Genomic DNA, 22,689 nt, shown 5'->3' with positions numbered 1-22,689 from the left:
CAAGTGATAGTTGTACTACTTTCCTAGAACATACTTCTAGTAAGATTGGAAGGAGGAGTTACCCTTGGTGCGTGCTTTCAACCCTATGATCGAATTCCACCAAAGTTGTTGAAGCTTGAATGGCTCCTTCAAAATCTCCACCTTGTTGTTGAAGCTTGAATGACTCCTTCAAAACTTCAACTTAGGAGGTTCCCCAAAAGTCACCAAAATAGGTAACCTCTAAGTCTCTTCACCAACTAGAGCTTGAGAAGAATATGATGAGCTTAGTGAGAGGATGATGCTAGTGATCCCTCACTAAGATGGTATGAAAGTGTAGAGAGAGTTTTTGGAAGACTAGAGCTTTCTTTCTCTCTCTTGTTTTTCACTAATGAACCCCTTAGGCTTCAAAAAGATGATAGTCATCTTTTTCTTGAGTCAACAAGTTGACTCTAGCAACCAAAAGCCCATATGAACGTCCATCCCTTGAAATTGGGCCTCTTGGTCTCAATTTAATTTATGTTGTCATACAACCCAATCTCCATGTCCAAAAGGATAAAGCCCAATGAGCCCGGAATTCAAAATTCCCGTTTGAAGCCTATTCCGACATCACGTGTCGTTTAAATTAATTCCATAATTAATTTTGCCTTAACCAATTAACAAAGCTTAATTGATCTCTTCAATTCATCATCTCCATAACGGTTTCTCAAATAACTCAAGTTTAACAGTGTGCGATCCATTAGGTTCTAGTTAGCAAGGTCGTGGGCAATTTGAACTCTTCGTAATTGATTGTGAATTAAAACCCCTTTTTAATTCTCCCTATTAGTTAGGATCATTAGTCCTTAGGGCTTCCACCATCCATGAGTGACACCTAGCAGTATGTCATGGATATCCAAGCTAAGTAGAATAAGCAGAGAACCTATTCAGTTGGAATTACAATGCAATACGGTCCTTCCCTATTACAATGCTTTTAATCTCATTACTAGGGCATGGTGCATGTCAAAACCCCTAATGAGATTGTCACGTCTTATATGATTTGTATTAGTATGACAAGAACATCCTTCTAAGTCATACCGAATACTCTAATCAGAGATTGGCTTAATCAAATCTTCTGAGCATTCTCCTTCTTTACTGAAGGATAGAGATTCCATGTTGTACACTCACATGTCTCCATGAGTTAATCGTGAATCCTAACAATGCTTGTAACACATCCGTGATTAGGACATGTCTTTATAGCATCATCAAAGATCCACAACCTTCCCACAAGACAACCATGGTGCCTCAGGTCTAAGGACTAATTCGCATTATTGCAACTTGGAGTTTCTTGTTTGACATATAAGTAAAATTTCCATACAAGAAACTCTCGTTTGATCGCGTTCAGTGAACTCATTCTCCATTGAGCACCTACATACTTGTCTTAGTGTCTCCAAACGAATGACTTGAGACCAGTCATCCTCCCAATTGAGAAGACATAGCATGTACCGGTCTTTCCGGATTGTCAGTGCCCATTTGACAATCCTATGACTAGGAACGTTTAGGGCATGAAGATAATAGAGGAAAGGTCTCCTGAATCTAACTTCCTTAGATTACTTTCTCTCTATCTCACATCCCTTGGACTTATTGTTTAAGCATGTGTAACTATTAATGAGACATTTACTAATAAACAATAAACTTGCCCTTTAAGAGGATTAAACATAAGTCTAATATATGAAATATCCTTAAAAAATTACATCATATGATTGGCTTTTAGGGCATATTTCCAACACTTTTGTCTATCTGTAATGAACACATACATACCCATTACTATTTTCAATGCTAAGATCAACATGTAAGAGTTCCAAAAACCAAGTCCAAGTTGCATAATTCTCAAGCTCAGCCACTGCATAAGCTATTGGATACATGCCGTTGTTAGGATCAACACCAACAGCAAAGAGTAATTGCCCAGGGTGTTGCCTTTGATGTGACAAGCATCCAAACAAACAACTGGCCTCAAAGCATCATTAAACCCTTTCTTTGTAGCTGCCAAGCATATATAAATCCTTTCAAATATGAATTTGTCACCCTCCAAATTGGACTTAATCATTACAGTAGTTCCCACATTTGTCCTTTTTAGCTCCTTAACATAATCCCAAAGAGACTCAAACTGTTTTGTGTAAGTCCCCTCACTTACAGCAGTTGTCTTTTGCCTTGCTCTGTATATTTGTGATTTTGAAGATATGACACATAGATCTTCATTCACCCTTTCCTTAAAAACTCCTACATCCTAATTTATTATTCTAGACAGCTGTGTAGCATATCTCTCTGCCAACCATGATGAGTTAGCATGGACATTGCGTTCAACAGTCCCACAAGTGTGCTCCTCTTCATAACTCTTAATTTGAACCATGCTACTTTCATTTACAACTGAAGCATAAACAAACCATGGACATTTTCCATTCTCGATCCTATCACATACTGGTCTGACCTTATTTGTATCATTCTTGGAGAACTTAATCTTCCTTCTGTTGAATACTGAATAGTTTCTCACTACTTTCCTAAATACATAGATACTGAGAAATCTTAAACCAAGCTTAAAGATTGGGTTACTCAAATATGCGTCAGGCCTAAAATCATCAAACTTGGGCAGTTTCCTCTTCCTTTTTCTCATAGGCATATCAACCTCACCACATGAGCTACTATCCAAGTTATTAACATCACTTACAGCCATATCATATGATTTCTCTCCTTCATTTGCAGTTGGATCAATATCTAGAGCATTGTGGTTAACATAGTTGTCAAATGCTTTATCATCCTTCTCCAGCAAGCATTGTTCATCTTCACTTTGCTCATAAGCACTGTCATAAAATTCAGGGTCTTCCCCATGATCTTCACTGTCTTCATTCTCATTTTCAGCCCTTTTATCATTCTTACCCTCTTCATATATAGTCTCATCCTCCACACTTATACCCTCAGGAACAGTACCTCCTCATCCACATTAATAACAGTAGGGTGTTCCAAGTAAATTACAATCACTCTTTCAAAGCTAGGAGGCACCAAATGACACCATTCAAGTAGCTGAGCATCACTATCTATACACCCTTTTTTACCATTTTGTATCCCTGTCACAACCACTTGGTCATGGTAGCCAAGCTCTTTTGCATACTCATATATCTCTAACAAATTTAAGTAGTCCAAAAGATACCAGTCCAAATAATCAACAGACCCCCCCACATAAAACCACCACTCATTGAGGTTTGGGGACTTTACCATTCTACCTCCATGGTGTACTTCAAAGGTGACTATTCCTTTGTCATCTACACAACAGAACATAAAAAAAACACACTTTAACCATTGCCTAGTCATATGTATAGTTTAAAAAGGACAACACGACCACCAAACTACCAGTAAACATACATGGAGCAAGATTCACATGCAACTAACATTTTTAAAGCACTAAAAGAACCTTTAAACAACTAGTAAACAAGAAAACATAACAGCAAGACATAGGGGACCACAACCATTTTTTATTCCATGCTTTTCAAACTCAACACCTTTAAACCTGACCCAACAAAGCAAGCAGACAATAAAGAAGCTTAAACCTAACCACACTCTATAAATCTCTCGCTTTCGTTGATTCCATTTGAAAAGAGAAGGGCCACTTACCGTACTCGGGTTGAGAACCTCCTTTCTCTCTCGGCATCGTCCTTGTCCTTTTCAATCTCTCAAATATTCGCGCAATGCCAAGATTTCGATTCTTCTGCAATATTTGCTCCTTCTCATATTCTTTCTCTCTCTCTCTCTCTCTCTCTCTCTCTCTCTCTCTGTGATTATACACTACAAACCCTAATCCCCAAATTATTTCGACTAAGAAACTTCTTCTTTTGGCAAAATCTATGAATTGAGTTGCTTAGATTTGGATTTCCAAAGCCTGTGGGGTCCACTATGCCGCGTAGTATGCTGACTACGTTCAGCAATTAGCCACTGTGGGTGTTTTTACCATAATGACTCTTCCATGTCAGCATTTTGACTGTCTTTTGAATGACGTTAATGGTACGGGGTAAAGTGGAACACAAAATCACGATCAAAGGGGTTAAGTGGGCCACTTTAACTTTGAATGGGTTAAGTGAAATTTGATCGAAATTTTAAAGAGTACTACAATAAATAAGCCTATTATAAATGGAGAAAACGGTTCAAAAAGTGTTGGGAAATCAAAGGCCATCATTTTTACATTTTATATTCTTTTGAGATCTTGGTTCGGTGGGACTGCATGTTAATGTTCCATATTCCAAAGCAAAAGCATTTGCTACAGATCCCTTTTTTTAATTGATATAATACGGATGTATTATTTGCGTACAATATGGTTGGACTAAAAAATATACAATTTTTTTTTTCTTCCATATTTTTCACAATTGAACGGGAAAAGCGTAGTCATGTAGAAGGATCCGTATTAGCAAACACAATAAAATTGATTATGGCACAAACAACATTTTTGACAAAATGATTACCAAAAACCAAATTGTTTTATCTCACAGTAAATCTGACAATGATCATTTTCATAGCACATCAATGCCAAACTGGCTCTAAATTAGGGATTTTTTTTTCAATTTTTAATTAGGAGTAAATTGGAGTTTTGTTTTAAAGGATGACGCGTTCAGTTTAAATCCCTTAAATTAAATTTAAATGAGGTGACATGTGAATGACGAAAGTCAAGTAGATCATAGTAGAGAAAATCATAGCAGAAGCAGAGAAAATCATAGCAGAAGATCCGGATCCCATGAAGTTCAATTTTATGTTTTAAATTTAGCCAAAAAATTATGTTCACTATATACCGATAACTCAATATCTATAAAGTAAAAAACTGTTTAGCAAATATTCACCTTCTTTACCTTTTTTATCTTCATAGTGTTCTGTATGCACTCTTACGTTGCACACGTGCCTCATATTTTTGTTTAGTTTAGTTTTTAGTTTTAATTAATAGAGCAAGGCAAATTATAGGTTCAAAGAAAAGGAATACGTGCGGATGAGAGAGAATCAGATGCCGCTGGACCACCACTCTTCCTTTGGATATATAAAGCGTACCCGTCTCTCACATTTTTCCACATTGGAGACGCATATATTTAATTTTCCTCTGTTTCTCCTCTGGACACTTTCTTTGTGATTTTCTCGCAAGCCAAACGCTCAACAATGGCCGATCAGCTCACAGACGACCAGATCTCAGAGTTCAAGGAGGCTTTCAGCCTCTTCGACAAGGACGGCGATGGTCTCTTTTCTCAGATCCCTCTTTTTGTCTCTCTTCCATAAGAATTTTTGTTTTCGTTTTTGTTCTCTGTCCTTATGGTGCTTAATTAATCTGTCATGTTTGGATCTAATGTTTTTCGCTTGTAAAAATTTGTGGTTGATCAAGGGTTTGTCAGCGATTGAATTGTTTTATGCTAGGAGCATGTTTTGATCGCTAGGACAAGGTCATTTTGTTAGATTTAAACTTCCAGCATGGTCGATACTATTCTGGGTTGAATTTGATATGTAGATGGCTTATGCGGTCTCATTCTTTATTCGAACCATGTTTCCTCCCTTGTTTGGATAATTTATTCTATTTGGGAAAAACTGGGGTTTTGATTTAAGATATCTTTTATGGTTTTGGATTTGCAGAAATAATTTTATGGTATTGGAATCGACACCACAATGTTATATGCTATACACAAGAAAATAAAAGATAATTTCATAAGAGATTTGCTGTATGTTGCTGTCGTTTAAGAATAGATATCACCAAAGGATGCATTGTTTGATAGTTCTTTGGTGTTATGGCACTGCTTCGTGTGTGGTTCGAAGCAATCTGTGAATATATTTTTGAACAAATTTTGGTATCAGTTCACAATTTACAAAGAATAACCTTTTCTTTCTTCTCAGTAACTTTTCTGTTTTAGGAATCAGTGTAGATTTCTCTACAAGTCTACATTGTTTGACTGTCGGGTTCATACGTAGGGTTTTTGTGAAATCTGGAAGTACTATATTGGTGGTTGCATTCTCAAAACATCATATGTTAACCTTTTCTGGTTTTTACAATATTTAAGGGTCATGTGGCATCCTTTTCTATATTTTACAGATCTTTAACAGTCCTGGAGTATTTTTTCTAGTTAAGAGTCAGTTTTTGGAAAGCATCTTGGTCATATTATTGGTTTTTTGGGCTAATCCATTCGTTTCTCTTCTTTTGGACTGGACAATTGTGAATTTATTTTGCCCTTTGCTCTATTCTTTCCTGACTGTTATTGTGATATTTGTTTTAGAAATACCAGGATCTGGATCATTGTTTTGCCTTTAATTTTTTGCCTTATACTTATATGCTGTTTTCAGTATTGAAATTGTGGTGTGTGGAAGGGTTGTTGAAATGGGATAGTTTGTGTATGTGTGTGTTTTTTTCCTTCCAGTTTAGGCGGTGTTTCTCTCAACAATGATAACAGCAATAATATATTAGAATGAATTTTAGGGAAATAAGTGGTTTGTACATTTGTTAGTAGCCTGGTTACCATTCCCCACCCACCAAACAAAAGAAGCTTGGTTATCTGCCTAAACAACTATTACCAATTTCTTTGCTGTATTCTGCTTAAACATTTCTTTAAATTTTGATGCAGGTTGCATCACTACCAAGGAGCTTGGGACTGTCATGCGCTCACTTGGTCAGAACCCAACTGAAGCTGAGCTTCAGGATATGATCAATGAGGTTGATGCTGACGGGAATGGAACCATTGATTTCCCTGAGTTTCTTAACCTGATGGCCAGGAAGATGAAGGACACAGATTCTGAGGAGGAGCTCAAGGAAGCCTTCCGGGTGTTTGATAAGGACCAGAATGGCTTCATTTCTGCTGCTGAGCTTCGTCATGTTATGACAAATCTTGGTGAGAAGCTGACAGATGAGGAAGTGGATGAGATGATTCGTGAGGCTGATGTGGATGGTGATGGGCAGATCAACTACGAGGAGTTCGTCAAAGTCATGATGGCCAAGTGAGGATCAATTGACCGAAATCAAAAATTTGATATAAAAACGTAAAAGGGAATTGGGCAGATAAGTTTAAAGAGATTTCCATATCCCATTAGGACATCTTCATTTGGTATTGCTAGCTTTTGGTTGGTTCATTGTCTCTTTTCTTGTATGCATTATTTGTGGTACTGTTCCTCTAGTATCTACTTGTTTGCTGTCTCTTAATAGTTCCTCTTTGGTAGTGTCCCATACTTTTCATTGGTATGTTCATTCTTCTTTTTGGTATCAATGACCTAGAACAATTGGGTGAATCTGATGTTTCTGCTTATGGGTGAGTATCATTGTTAATATTGTGAGTTTTAGTATCTCTGGTTAGTATGATCTTGTAATGCGTTTGTGCTCATTTGTTTCTGTTTTAAAGTATGAAATTTGAATTGATAGCTTTCGTTTCAAATATTCCTGTTTAAAAACCATGGTACACATTTGAATTGGCCATCAGTTTCGTTGGCCCTTGTATTTTTCCCTCAAGATGACCTGCTAAAAGGACCTAATGTGTTTGTATGCGAAGTTGCCCGTATTACTCTCTCTCTCTCTCCCCTGTTGATACAGAAGTTGCTGGAGGATGACGTTTGTATTTGTAACATGACGCCTTTTAAAGCCGTTGTCTTGCCTTTGCGCGTCTTATAGACAAATCTTGATGATTTGAACCATATTATAAGGCTACATTGTGCAGTGTGGTTTATGTGTTTTGGGTTGTGAAGATGCGATAGACTAGTTGTTTGTGCACTCTTGCTGTTTTCTTTTCTGTTTATCATGTTTTATGGGAGTACCATTTCGTACGCCAGTCTTGGAGTCTGAAATGCACAGGTGGATGAGTTTGAGTTCACCGTATGTGATACAGTATACTAAATGCTGGACTTGGATGGAAGAAAGAATACATGGAAATGAAATGAGAACCTACTTGTTCTGATGAAACTTAACCAGTTACTCCATCCATGGTATGAAATGGTGTTTTATGTTTAATGTTTCGTTGATTGTATCTCCTGTCGTATGCTTTACTGCTTTCTTTCAAGGCCTGTTGAAAGGATAGGGGAGTAAGGGTTTTTGAATCTGAGATGGAAGCGCCATTTTTAAAAAACATTTTAAAGTCTGTCTGCAGTCTAAGCTGAATGTTTAATTTTATTTATTTATTTATTGATAATTCTTTTCTATTTTAATTAAGGAAAAACGGTAAATATGTGGAAGAAGTAAGGGATAAAGATGGCAACCGGGAGTGAATTTCATATATTTTATCTCGTCTGTTGCTGACCTCTTATTATCTCTCTTTAGGTTCCTCTCTTTTTTCTTCGTGTACGAAAAATATTCGAAAGCCCGGTAATTTCTTTAAAGGCAATCTAGGAATCTAGGAATAGTTTTTTTAGAGTAAAAAAGGTTTTGTTTTTGTTTTAAAACAAAATTAAGAAAAATTAATTTTTATGAGAGGTTTCCTTTCTCTCTATGAAGTTTTCTTTTGTGTGGCGCTTGTATTCTGTGATTGTAAATAAATTGCATGAATTTGGGCGTGAGGAGGCATATCCGATTGCTCTTGGGGAAGAATCACTTGCTGATGCGTTTGATGTTTCTGCTGCTGATTCTTTATTAGGAGTATTTTTCTCTTGTGCTTGCTGGATTTTGTTTATTTAGCTACCTACTAAACTACGAGTGAGCCAGCCAAGCAAGCCATCATACCAAAATAAGGTATATTGAAATGAAAACAATATCGCTTGCTTCCAAAAAGAAAAAAGAAAAAAGAAAAAGTGTTGTATATTAAAAAAAACATTGGGTTCATCTCATCACAAATTTTTTAATTTTGTAGACGGTATCAGTTAGAGACAAGTTGTGGTTAGGAAAATATAGCTTTTAAATATTCCTAAGAGAATATAGACCAAGAAAATTAATTGCCCTAAAGAAATTCTGAAATATTTGACATGACCGACCATTTTTATACCACGACCTTGTTTCGTTTCAATTAAAGTTACCAACCAAGAATGTAAAAGAAATATATTTGGTATTAGAAGATGCATGCATGCTTCATGTATAAAAGCATGGTCTTCTTGTTGGTAATGAATAATATCTTTCGGTCCGTTTGATAACGATTTCAATTTTAATTTTTAGCTTTTATTTTTTGTGCTAAAGTATAGAGGAATAAGAAGGAGAATGAAAGTGAGAATGAGAGTGGAGACGAGATTTAGAAGGAAGATGATAGGAGAGGATGTGAGGGAGGAGTAACAAAAGTGAAAACAAAAACTAAAAATTGAAATCTATTTAAAATTATTTTCACTTTTGTTACTTCTTCCTCCCATTCTCATTTTCCTCTGTACTCTAGCACAAGAAATGAAAACTAAAAACTAAAAACTAAAAATAAAATAATTATCAAACAGACCCTTAATTAATTATGTATTAATGAAGGTAAAGGTATTTAATTCTATTCAGAGACATTAATGAAGTGAAGCTTATAGTCTTTTTTTCATGTGTCTACTTATTAATTACAGAAGAAGCAGAAGTCGAAGTGGAAGTATCAAGAGCAGACAAAGTAGCATGGATTCTAAGGAACACAAGACCAATGGCAAGAGGCGTCGTTGTAGACAGCGTGTCCGCGATTGTATCATCCTGTAACTATATATATATATATATGTTGTAAATATTATTGTAGATGCCTTTGTAATTACTTTTAATATCATGTATTTATCTTACATAATATATCTACGAGTCGTAGTCCATGTATTACTACGACACTTGTGAGTCTATCTCTAGTCACCTGGTTCCTTATAAATAAGAGCTTATGAAAAGGTAAAATCACACTTTGATTTCTCTCAAATATTACTCTATAGTTATATTCTTAATTTTATTTCCCGTTATCAACACACATGACTTCATGATTCTTTTGATAGTTTATTGTTATATTGTGGTGATTTGATAGTTACTGCGATAAGCATAATAAACACGTAGTTATTTGATATGCTTGTCTTTGGGATCAAATATTTGCACGCCAATGGCAAGTCGTGTTGTTTCATTTCTAGAACAACCTAAAGTAGATAAATTCTGGAATTTTTTTTATCGCAAGTGCACGAAGTTGTTGTGGTATATTGAATGCAAATACGAGGTTGTTCCCACAGAGACTGATTAACTTACTTCAAATTAGTCCCTAATTCAAATCTAACGAAGAACAAAAGCAAAACAAATGGAATCACCAAACAGGAGGGTAGTAATCGGGAATTGAGATGCCATCTCTCAGTTTGGTAATTATACAACTGGTCGAAATTAAGCAGCGAGCCAAAATTCCACTCAAAAAGCACACAAAGGGGTCACAGATTTGGTTGAACAAACCTAAATTGAAGTGCATAATGTAAAAGTCTGGATGATGAACATTAGGGTTTTGGAATCCACCACTAACAATCTCACTCAAGTCTTGATGCACTTAACGAATCTTTTATGACAATTTCTGTACCTAAGTCTTGTTACAGCACCTAGGCAAAGTTTCCTTAAATATGATTCACTCTTGTTACAGTAGTGGTCACATATCCTAAGATGCAATCTATCTGGTTAAGGCATAAATTTAACACGAAGGACTCATTAAGATCTTTGAAAAGAGGAAATCATGCAAACCATAAACCTTGTTACAAAAAATATGTAATTCACAACTCTTAATCACAAGAGGCGATTCGAAATATATTGTTGTTACACCTCAATTTCGTCCTCAAATTACTAGATGCAAAGTACCTAAGGTGTCAATCAAAAGAACTTCATGCAGTGATTAAGAATTCATCAAAAGACTCTAGGAATCCATTAAAGCAACATCAAAGACATAGAAAAATCATAGTCAGGGCTTCATCCTAGCCCTAGATATTGTGTTTAGCAATACATGATAATGGAAAGTATAACAAAGCTAAGCGAAAGCATGAAGAAAATAGAAGGGATTAAGAAGAACTAGGTGCAGCAATGGTGTGGATGAATGGCTTCAAGACCTTGTTGTCCAGCTGCTCCTCCCAGCTCTCTTCTCTTATCTCTCTCTCTTCTCTGGTGTGTATCTAGTGTGGAATGAATGGTGTGTCTATTCGATGTCTTCTTTTCAGCTGCTACAATCTATTTATAATGTGTCTGTCTCCCAATTTCGTTCTCTCCTTTGGCTTATGAAGCACACCTCTCCCAGCTGCCTCATTAATTACCTAGCTGCTCAATAAATGCTATGTAACTATTCGGCTTTATCTTCCAATGCAAGGCTTGACTTTGCTCCTCTTTCTGATTTCCCAAGCCTAATTAGTCTCTGATAGGATTAAAAGCACACCACAAAGTAGCACACAAATATCCTATTGATTTTCCTTTTACACTAAGATTTGTCAATTGTAGCATATAAAAATATAGATATTTATAAAAATACCCAATCCTAGACATGTATTTATAAAAATACCCAAGCACTATTTAAACATAGAAACATACCCAAACATACTATTTATAAAAATACCGCAGAAGATTGTTTTATCTAACTACTTAAAATGTCACAAAGACTGGGCTGCTGTCCCTACTGACCAGCCACCGAGGAATAATTATTAAACCTGCTTACACCTATCTAAAGTCTACAAAATTTTATACGCAGATACTAGACACACAGAGCTACACGCACACAAATTTTTGGGATTTTTAGAGTTGATTTGCTATATAAATTAAATCGGACAACAGCAAGACAGAAATGGATTCTGAATTATAAAAACAGATTGTATTTCACAATTAAGAAAATGAGTTAGGGGAAGTGCTATCCACCATCAAATAATCATGCAACATGTTATGTTTCATTCAAATTCCTTTCATTTCCGGATGAAGATGCTCAAATTGCTCAATGTTAGAACTCAATCTATTACTCTTTCTTAAGTAGTATGTTAAGAGAATGACGTTTTCAACTTAACTTAGTCCCTAGCATGCAATCTAGATTGGCGTGTTCATAGATTTAACAAGTAGAAATCATTAAGAACAAAAAGAGTTTGGGTCATCACAAGGCATCGTAAGTACTGGCGTTGTCTTACTTATCCTAGAAATTGATTCACATGTTAATCGCAATTAACAAGTACTACTCTAGAACATATGTAGGTCCTCATTCATCAAGGGCAGGCACACACATATTCATAGCATTAGAATCCTAAATATGCTTGCTAAGTATGCATCCGTAGAAAACACATAAAGAATTCATCAATGAGACAAGTAGTGAATCAATTTTCATCCTTTCATAAAAGAAATTGAAACAAAATGTCATAACACATTTGCAATCATATCAGGGGCTTCAAAACAGCCCCTAACTACTAAGAATTTAGCTACACATTATTCTGAAATAAAACCAAAAGAAAGACATGAGTTTGAGAAGGTAAAACTGAAAGAAGAGAATGCCAAGATTTTCTCCTTCCTCCTCTCTTGCCCAACGTTGCTGCCTTCTCGCTCCCAAAAACTCTGTTCTCACCCCCCATATTCCCCCCTCTAAATAGCAATTTATTGATGACAATAAGTGAGAAAAAATGGTAAAACAATTGTAACTCTTTGGGCAGCCTTTATGCTCATTACTCCCACCTAATCCTCATCTTTAATTCCATTTCCTCAGATATGTGAGTAGGTGTCCGTTGGCTTGTTCTTGGCTGCATCCGTTTTGGCTGCTAGATTCATTGGGTTTATTGTTTTCCTTGCAGTTACAAACTGCTCAGCCTCTTGTGGACCTTTCAGTGTTAAAACGGTTGTTCGCAACTTGCTTCCAAAATCAGCTGATCTGTACAGGCAGTTTTGACGAATTTGTGACTTAAAAATCCCACTTATGCTATTTTTGCTAAAATATGAATATGGGTTTTCAATATGTTCAGCTACTTTATTCTTCTCCATAAGGAGGTATATATATGGGTTTACAGAGTGCTTTACAAGGAATAAGATTCAATCAGGAATTAGGAAAGTATCTCCTAATTATACACAGATTTGTCAACTAAATGGAATGGGAAAGTAAATCCCTTAATTAATCAAGGAAATAATTCTCCTTGATTAATTAGGAGACTCACGTCAACACTCCTCCTCAAGTTGGTGCATATACGTCACCAATGCCCAACTTGGTAAGTGAGTCATAAAACACTCTGCTACAAACAGCTTTGGTTAAGATATCAGCTAATTGATCTTCTGATTTTACGAATGGTAGGCGGATGATCTTATTCTCAATTTTTTCTTTGATAAAATGTCTATCCACCTCAACATGTTTGGTTCGATCATGTTGAACTGGATTATGGGCAATATCAATCGCTGACTTGTTGTCACAATGCAACTCCATTGGCTTTCCTGGCTTGAAACCCAATTCTGTCAAGAGTCTTCTGATCCATAGCAATTCACAAACTCCATGAGCCATTCCTCGATACTCTGCTTCTGCACTAGACCGAGAAACCACATTTTGTTTTTTACTTCGCCAAGTGACTAGATTACCTCCCACGAAGGTGAAGTAGCCTGAAGTAGAGCGTCTGTCAGTAATGGATCCAGCCCAATCAGCATCTGTATATCCCACAACTTCAAGATCTCTATTTTTTGAGAACATTAATCCTTTTCCAGGGGCTAACTTTAAATACCTTAAGATTCGATCAACTGCATTCCTATGAGACACACTGGGTGAATGCATAAACTGACTAACCACACTCACAGCATATGCAATATCTGGTCTTGTGTGGGCTAAATATATTAACGTTCCAACAAGGCGTTGGTACTGTTCCTTATTGGTTGGTTCTTGATCCATACCTTCACACAACTTGTGATTCATCTCGATTGGTGTGTCAGCAGGCTTACATCCAAGCAATCCTGTTTCAGCAAGTAGATCCAATACATATTTCCTCTGTGACAGAAATATACCATTTGCGGACCTTGCTACTTCAATTCCAAGAAAGTACTTCAGATCACCTAAATCCTTCATCTCAAATTCCTGAGACAAATACTTCTGTAGTTTCAATTGCTCTCCTGTGTCGTTTCCAGTCACAACTATGTCATCCACATAAACAATCAGTGCGGTAAGTTTCTTTCCATCACGCTTCAGGAACAAAGTGTGATCCGCATTACTCTGTGTATATCCAAAAAACTTCATGGATTTAGTGAATCTACCAAACCATGCCCTGGGAGACTGCTTTAACCCATACAATGACTTTTTGAGCTTGCAAACTTGATTCCCCTTGTCACGAGTGAAGTTACATCCTGGTGGTAAGTCCATATATACTTCTTCTTCCAGGTCTCCATGTAAGAATGCATTCTTTACATCAAACTGATGTAATGGCCAATCGAGATTTGCTGCTAGAGACAGGAGGATTCTGATAGTTTTGATCTTGGCTACTGGGGCAAAGGTTTCTTGGTAGTCTATCCCATATCTCTGTGTGTATCCCTTTGCCACCAATCTAGCTTTATATCTTTCAATAGATCCATCTGCCTTGAGTTTCACAGTATAGATCCATCTGCATCCCACTGTCTTCTTTCCATGAGGTAATGGCACGAGTTCCCATGTGCCATTCTTCTGGAGAGCTCGCATTTCTTCATTCATGGCTTCTTTCCATTTTTATCTTCTAGTGCTTCAGTTACACTATTGGGAACAAGTATTTCGGCTAACTGCTTCACAAAGTGTACCCGTGACTCAGATAATCTGGTGAGAGATACATAATTGTTGATGGGATATTTCCCCTTTGCATTAATATCTGCTTCGTAGTGTACTGGGGGTTTACCACGATTCTTCCTTTTTTGAATCTGATATGTAGGCTCTGCGCCTTCTGAAATGCAATCAGTTATTTCATTAATGTTATCAGTTTCAGGTAGAGAAGTTACCTGAATGACGTCCTCAACAGATGATTGGTGTGGTACTGGAGCTGAAGAATTTTCCGAAGCAGGCATAAACTCTTCAATTCTCTCCTCCTGAGTGTGATGGCTGGGATCAGACTGAAGCGGAATAATTTCAGCAAAAACTGGGGGGAGCGACCGGTCGTGAGGGTCAGGCGACCGGTCGTTTTCAGGCAGAGTCGGGATCGTGCGTGGCGACCGGTCGTGAGAAGAATGCGACCGGTCGCTTTCAGGCAGAGTCGTTATCGTGGGGGGCGACCGGTCGTGAGATACCTGCGACCGGTCGCTTTCAGGCAGAGTCGTTTGTGACCGGTCGTTTGCAGCTGGTGACCGGTCATTTTCGTCGGGCGACCGGTCGCTATAGATCGACGACTGGTCGTTCTGAGTCTGGAAAAAAAGCTGGAGTAAAAAATTCAGAAATGTGAGAAGGATCCTCCTGTGCATCCGAAAAATAGCTCTCCTGTTCCCGGAACGCAACATCCATGGAAGTATACACTTTCTGACTTGGCGGATGATAACACCGGTAACCTTTCTGATGAGGTGCATACCCAATGAACACACACTTGTCGGCACGGGGATCTAATTTGCTGCGTTGGTGATCATGTAAGTGGACAAAGACCACACAACCAAATATGCGGGGTTCCAGGTTTTGGGTGGGAGGTATTTGGCTATGGTCTTGGAGTGTTTGAAGTGGGGTTCGGAATTGGAGGATACTAGAGGGAATCCGATTGATAAGGTAAGCTGCAGAGAGGACGGCTTCGCCCCAAAAAGACCGAGGCATATTTGCACCAAAGAGGGATGCACGAACTACTTCCAGTAAGTGTCTATTCTTTCGTTCGGCCACACCATTCTGTTGAGGAGTGGACGGGCATGAGCGTTGATGGATGATACCGTGAGCTTGGAAGAACTCATTAAGATCATGGTTGAGAAATTCCCCGCCATTGTTAGACCGAAGAACCTGAATTCGGGAATGAAATTGTGTCTCCACCATGTGATAAAACTGTTGAAACTTGGAACTGACTTCCCCTTTAGTTTTGAGAAGGGAAACCCAGGTCATGCGTGTGCAATCATCAATGAACGTGACAAACCATCTAGCTCCCCCGGGAGTGGTAATTTTAGAAGGGCCCCAAACATCAGAATGAACAAGGGAAAAAGGAATTAAACTTTTATTGGAACTTAAGGGAAAGGGAACACGATGGCTCTTGGCCAGTTCACAAATGTCACACTTAAAAATAGAACTCTCTAAATCTGAAAATAATGAAGGAAATAGCTTCTGTAAATATCCAAACGAAGCATGTCCAAGACGGCGATGCCATAACCATACTTCGGAAGTTTTCTTCTCAACACTCGTCCCCCCAATTTTGTAAGCTTGACTGAGGCTGGCTTCACTGTCAGATGCCAAGTCCAAATAATAGAGTTTGCCCCTCCTAGTACCACAACCAATCGTCTTGCTGCTGAGAATGCCCTGAAAAACACAATGAGTAGGCCAAAAGGTTACAGTGCAATTCAAAGCCGTAGTAATTTGGGCAACAGACAAGAGATTATGATGTAAGGATGGAACAATCAACACAGAATCCAAAGTGAGGGAGTCAGAGAGAGAGAGGGAACCCTCCCCAATCACCGGGGAGGGGGTACCATTGGCATTAGACACCACCGATTGAGAAGGCGGTGTATGAGAAATAATTTGTCCCGGATCAAAGGTCATGTGATCAGTGGCTCCGGTGTCAATGACCCATGTGTGTTTCTTTGAGGAACTATGCAAAACATAACCTTGGGTACCTGATGTGGCTACAGAGGCAGAGGCAGGAGCCGGTGCAGGTGGAGCAGCAGGACTTACAAGATCCGTGACGGAAGATGTGTGAAGGGAGGTGCTCTTATTCCTGCGAGGAGCTTTGGAGTGGTTGATCGGTTCATAATTGTATATTATTTCTTACCCTTCTAGCTTATGATTTGGTTATGTTTTTGAGTTAAACTTGTGCTTTTAATCCTTTTTGTGTTTATCTTTCAGTTAATTGAGCTTTAGGTAACAATGATGGCTTTGGAGAACATAATTCATGCAATTCAAGCATGTTAAGGCCTAATTTGGATGAATTGATGAAGAGCTTAAAGACAAATTCATTATGGCTACAGCCCCCTGCCAGTCCAGTTCCGTAGGTCATATTGCAAGCTTTGTTTCAGCAACCTACATAGCTCTGATGAGGCCACATTCTTCATGAAAGTTGCTCCAATTGGTGTGTACTATAACATATCCAACATTCAGCCCCATTGGATAAATCTGGAGTCCGTTACCTAGCAAACACAGAACCATGCTCAGGATGGATCTTATCAGCGCGGAAAATGAGTTAGCAATTTGTTTCGGCCTTAACTTCTTCCTCCGACCTTGGATTGGCCCAAATAACATATGGCTGGAAAGAAGACATTCGGAACTTCAATTTAGAGTGCTTAAAGTCCTAATTTGATTAAGAGAAGCCCAAGTTGTAAGCCCTTGAAGTTGCTGGTCATGCTGACCTCAGCATGTTCTGGTTGGATGCTTGGTCATGGTGAGCTAGGTATGAGCTATCATTTCTGGTTGGAAGCTTGGTCATGGTGACATGAAGATGAGCTAGGGCTGCTGGTGGGATTTATTAGTGAAGTGCATCAACCATTTCAGATTTTATAATGGAAGTGTTGTATGCATTAGTGAAGTGCATCAACCATTTCAGATTTTATAAAACAAGTGTTGTATGCATTAGCCATACTTAATTCAGATTTTCAGCTTCCTTAGGCCTATATATAGTGAGGTTTCCCAAGCTTGAAAACACACCCCAAGGGGGGGAGCTCTCAAACACTTCTCTAGAGCTCCCTTCCCTTCTCTCCCTCAAATTCTCTTAGTTACATTTTCTAGTTTTCAATTGTTGTAATGAAATATTTGTGCTGAAATTCTCTTTAAGTCTTTCCAAGTTCTACTTTAATTTTCATTGTTATGTAAATTCTTTTCTTTAGTTTCAAGTTTGATTAGTTTCCAAGTTTCAATTATGGTTCATGTTCTTATTCATTATGCTTATAAGTTAATATGCTAGTTTGAATGATTGATCACCATTTAGGCTTGCATGTTAGCTATCTTGGTTTGAATTAAGAGTATACACCATGCTTTAATTCGAATTGAACTATGAATAGGAAGAGTATGTATGGACATTCGACAACAGGGATTAGATACATACTTGGTTGTTTAAAATGTTCTTCTATGCTTAATGGGTTCCTAATGCTTAATTTTAGGTTAGACAACAAATGATCAAATTAGGGAATTAGGAACACAAGGTTATGACCACACACCATGGCTTAATCATACTTTAGCTAGAATCAATCCATTAATCTAAATTGAACTTGGGAACTTATCTGCTTGAGTTAGTTATTTCTTTCTTCCTTGTTTTATGTTCTTTGTTTTTGTTTCTATTTTGTGTAGGGAAACTAAATTGGATCATTCAATCACCAATCCCTGTGGAATCGACCTCGCACTTACATATGCTATACTAGCAAAGGTTCGTGCACTTGCGAGTTTCACAAGTTGAGGATGCAGCTTAATCCATTTTGGTGGAGCTAAATCTACACAACAGTGGTCCCACCAATCCGGGTACCCAATTAGTTCATAACAGCGAGCACGATTATGTTTGCTCCCACCACAATGAGTGCATTTGGTTTCCGGACGAGAGCTTGTGGTCTGAGTCTGAGAAGCGCCACCGGTAGAGGGTGGAGGGCCCCTTGGACGTTGAGTGGCCAGAACCGCAGTGTCTGGAGTACCGGCCATGGTCAGTCGTTGTTGAGCTTCGTGACGTACATATGCAAAAGTTTGGTCAAGGTCCAATTTGGGGTCTTTGCGCAGGATCTCCCCCCGGACTTGATCAAACTGAGGATCGAGCCCGGCAAGGAAAAGGTGAACACGAAGACGATCCAGTTCAGTCTGGCGCTTAGTGATGTCGGCGTAACAGTGCATGCTATTCGGGGTGCGATGATCAATCTCCTGAAAGATGGTCTGCAGTTGGCTGTAGTATTTGTGGACGGGAGCACCATTCTGTTTAATGGTGAACGCCCGTTTGTTGAGATCAAACAGAAAAGTTTCATCCCCCCCATCAAAGTAGGTTTTCTTCACGGCATCCCAGATTTCTTTGGCGGTACTAAAACGGATGAACCGACCCATCAAGTCTGGAGATAGGGAGTCGATGAGCCACCCTTTGACCCGAAAGTTCGCCGTACACCATTGGTTGTAAGTGGAGGAGGACTTAGGGGGCTGCGGAGTGTCGCCGGTGAGGTACCCCAATTTTTCGCGACTAGCAATACGTAACTCCATGACCTGAGACCATAAGGCATAATTGGTCTCTGTCAAGGTGATGCTGGTAGGAAACGGAGCGTTGTCACTCTGAATAGTAACAATTTGGGGGGATGAGGAAGTGGATTCGGTGGTTTGGGAAACGATATCCATGGCAGCGGAAGGAAAATGGGTAGGGTGTCGGGGTTGTGTTTAGGGTTTCGGGGTGTGTTTAGGGTTTCAGGATTCAGGATTCAGAGTTTCAGGATTCAGGGTTTCGGGATTTAGGATTCAGGATTCAGGGATTCAGGATACGAGGATATGGGTTCGTGTTTCAAGGAATTCAATACGAGGGATTCGGGTTTCGAGAAATTCAATACGAGGATTTAGAGACAACCTAGGATCGATTGCTCTGATACCATGCTAAAATATGGATATGGGTTTTCAATATGTTCAGCTACTTTATTCTTCTCCATAAGCAGGTATATATATGGGTTTACAGAGTGCTTTACAAGGAATAAGATTCAATCAGGAATTAGGAAAGTATCTCCTAATTATACACAGATTTGTCAACTAAATGGAATGGGAAAGTAAATCCCTTAATTAATCAAGGAAATAATTCTCCTTGATTAATTAGGAGACTCACGTCAACAATTTTTCTTTTCTTTGCTTGACAGATCCTACAAAACACAAAAATAAAGTAAATAGCTCAGAGATATAAGGAACTAACTAAGAAAAGGCAAGTGAATTTGATGTAAAATATATATAAATATGAGCTTGTCAGTCTCTCAAAGCCTCTCGATCTCAACTCCCATGGTTTAGTGTGTGATGTGTTGGGGACTCCTTATTTCTCCAATGGGGCTCAAGTTGGGATATGTTATAGTAGATATGTTAGATATATGCCTTAGAAGCCAATATAAAATGGATAATTCTAAGGAAATAATATATAATAATCAAAAGGGTAAGAACGTTGCTTTAGATACATAACGTATACAAAGTAACAAGTCTATGGATTAAGATATAAATGGAAAGTGTTCTAAAGAAGTTAGATGCACGAGACCTTTCCATACATATAAATATTGTATCATAAAATGTTCCTAGTCATAGGATCACCAATTGGAAAATGGTGACCCGTAAAGACTGGTACACATTATGTCCACTTAATTGGGAGGATGACTAGTCTCAAGTCATTCGTGTAGAGACATTGAGATAGATGTGTAGGTGCTCTATAGAAGATGGAGTCCACTGAACACGATCAACTCTAGAATTCTTGTATGGAAGTCTTACTCACAAGTGTCAAACAAAGAATTCTAAGTTGTGATAATGCAAATTAATCCTTAGACCTGAGACATCACAGTTGTCTTGTGTATATGTTGTTTCTCTTTGAAAGCACTATACGGTCGTATCAAAATGATGTGACTTAGTGTTCCTCAGGATTCTCAGTGTGTAAGCAGAGACAGGTGAATGTACAACAAGGAATTTCTGCTCTTAGTAAGAAGAGAGAATACTCTAAAGATATAATTCGTGAATCTTTGGCCAAAGTATTGGATGGAAATTGAAACAAGAACGTTTGCAATTTCATCAAATTGAATCATTTAATCTAGAGATGTCATATTAGGGATTTTGACACAAGTTTACTATATCCTGAGAATATGACATAGAGTATTGAATTAGAGAAGGATCGAATTGCATTGTAATCACAAATTGACTAGTTTCTCTAAATGAATTCTTTTTAGCTTGGGTAGCCATAATTAGGTGTCACTCATGGCTTGTGGAAGCCCTATAAGGACTAATTATAATTATTTTTCACCAATATGGAGAATTGTATGGAGGGATACAATTCACACTTGATTCAGAGTGAATCATTCATATCCATTGCCTCGCCAATTAGAAGCTATAAGATTGCGCACAAAAAAGGAATTGATTGGGAAATTAAGAAGAGAATGAATGATTTTGTGACTTGGTCAAAGTCAATGTGGAAGTCAAAGGTCGAAGTCAATGTGAAAGTCAAAGGTCGAAGTCAAAAGTCAAAGGTCAAAGGTCAAATGGTTGACCCGACACTTGACACGGTCAACTAAGGATGATTGGGACCAACACTCGTTAGACAAGTGAGTGATTAAATTAGTTAAGTCACTAGAGTAATTAAATTGATTATGTTTGTACCATATCTGACCCTCCACTCATCCAGTGACACGTGGATCAGAGAAACTCCCCAAGTGCCCAAGGCTCCGAACAATCAGCAAACGGTCACTACAGGCCCAGCATAGTCTACAATCGGTATCCCCTACCGATTCTGCAGAATCAACCTCGAAGCACCCGCCCGAAATATCTAAAGACTCGTGTCAACCTCATAGGGCCCTCCCACGAGTCCCACATCGAAATTAAGTACTAAGAGTGTACAAAATGCCCTCTATAAATAGGCCCCTTCACTACAATACAGGGGTAAGACTTTTTCAACTTGACTTTGATACTAATATATTGTCAACAATAAAAGCTCTTAGAAAATAAACTTACTCAAGCATCGGAGGGTCTTAGGCTGGTTCCACACCGATTCCATAGACCTTACGAGTCTCGGCTTCCTTCTATTCAGGATCAGCGTCCAAAGAACAGGAAGGATCTGCGTCCAACACCCAATCGATCCCGAGATCGTCCACATCACTTGTAAGTTGCACTCATCTCTATCTGTTCAGTTTTTAGTGCCAACAGATTGGCGCCGTCTGTGGGAATCGCTTATCGATTAACCCATATCTCGAAAACTCTGAGACCAAAAAATGAATCCATCTTCGGCCCTCCCTGCCGATGGCCCTATTCTCGGCATCGGCGGTGAGCCAAGTCTAGCTCCCCTGCTTCACACACCACGAACAGAAACGCCTGCTCAGCCAAACACTCTGGAGGCTCGCATGGAGACTCTACAGCAGGAAATGGCGAGAATGCAGGAGCACAACAACATCCTCGCCTCTAAACTGGATGACACCCAGAGGCAACTGCATGATCAGCAAACACACTCCACCCAGTTGCAGAACGGTCTGGAACGAACCATGCAGCTTCGGCAGGAGAAGTCGTTTAAAAGCGTGCGGAAGCCCAGTGCCCAGGATAGAGGGAAACAGCAAGCCGCAGGCAGGCCATCTGCCTCCCGAAGGCTATTCGTACCCTCCCCAAAGGAGCGTCGTCCGGAATATCAAGTTTACTCTGATTGCCGTGATAGGATCAACGATCGGCGCAAAGAGCGACATCCTTCGCCCATCCCGATCCAAGCAAAGCTCAACGATCGACGTCTGGAGGCACTTGGACCAAAGTCCCCCATACGCCGACGGTACGACGCGATCGGTCTGGAAGAAACGGACGAATCAGACTATGTTCCAACTTCACCAGGGACCACAATCTCCCACTGATCGGCAGAACCTTCAAAAGAGCGCCATAGCCATCGAACGAATCGGGAAAACAATCAGCATACCGGAGGTTATGAGAGAAGCCCAAGCCGAACGGCAGGTCAGGATGTTCAGGGCCACCACGCTGGCCGGAGCACGGGGAAAGAGGGAAGGGAACCCTTCGGTGACGATCTTCCCTCTACCGATCCTACCATCCGTCTCCTCCTCCAGAAGATGAACCGCATTGA

General features: G+C 39.0%; 1 protein-coding gene across 1 annotated transcript; it reads left to right on the top strand.

Annotated features, from left to right (window-relative positions):
• The first annotated feature begins 5,040 nt into the window (after positions 1–5,040).
• Positions 5,041–7,296, top strand: LOC110755791 (calmodulin-7). The gene is made up of 2 exons (XM_021957072.2): positions 5,041–5,215; positions 6,585–7,296. Exons 1-2 carry the CDS (start codon positions 5,140–5,142, stop codon positions 6,956–6,958), a joined length of 450 nt encoding a protein of 149 aa, XP_021812764.1. The 5' UTR covers positions 5,041–5,139; the 3' UTR covers positions 6,959–7,296.
• The last annotated feature ends 15,393 nt before the right edge of the window (positions 7,297–22,689 follow it).

This window comes from Prunus avium, chromosome 4 (genome assembly GCF_965620075.1).
Source record: "Prunus avium chromosome 4, drPruAviu1.hap1.1, whole genome shotgun sequence".
Classification (NCBI taxonomy): Eukaryota; Viridiplantae; Streptophyta; class Magnoliopsida; order Rosales; family Rosaceae; genus Prunus; species Prunus avium.
The sequence above is the reverse complement of the archived record's forward strand: the minus strand, read 5'-3'. Positions and strand labels throughout refer to the sequence as shown.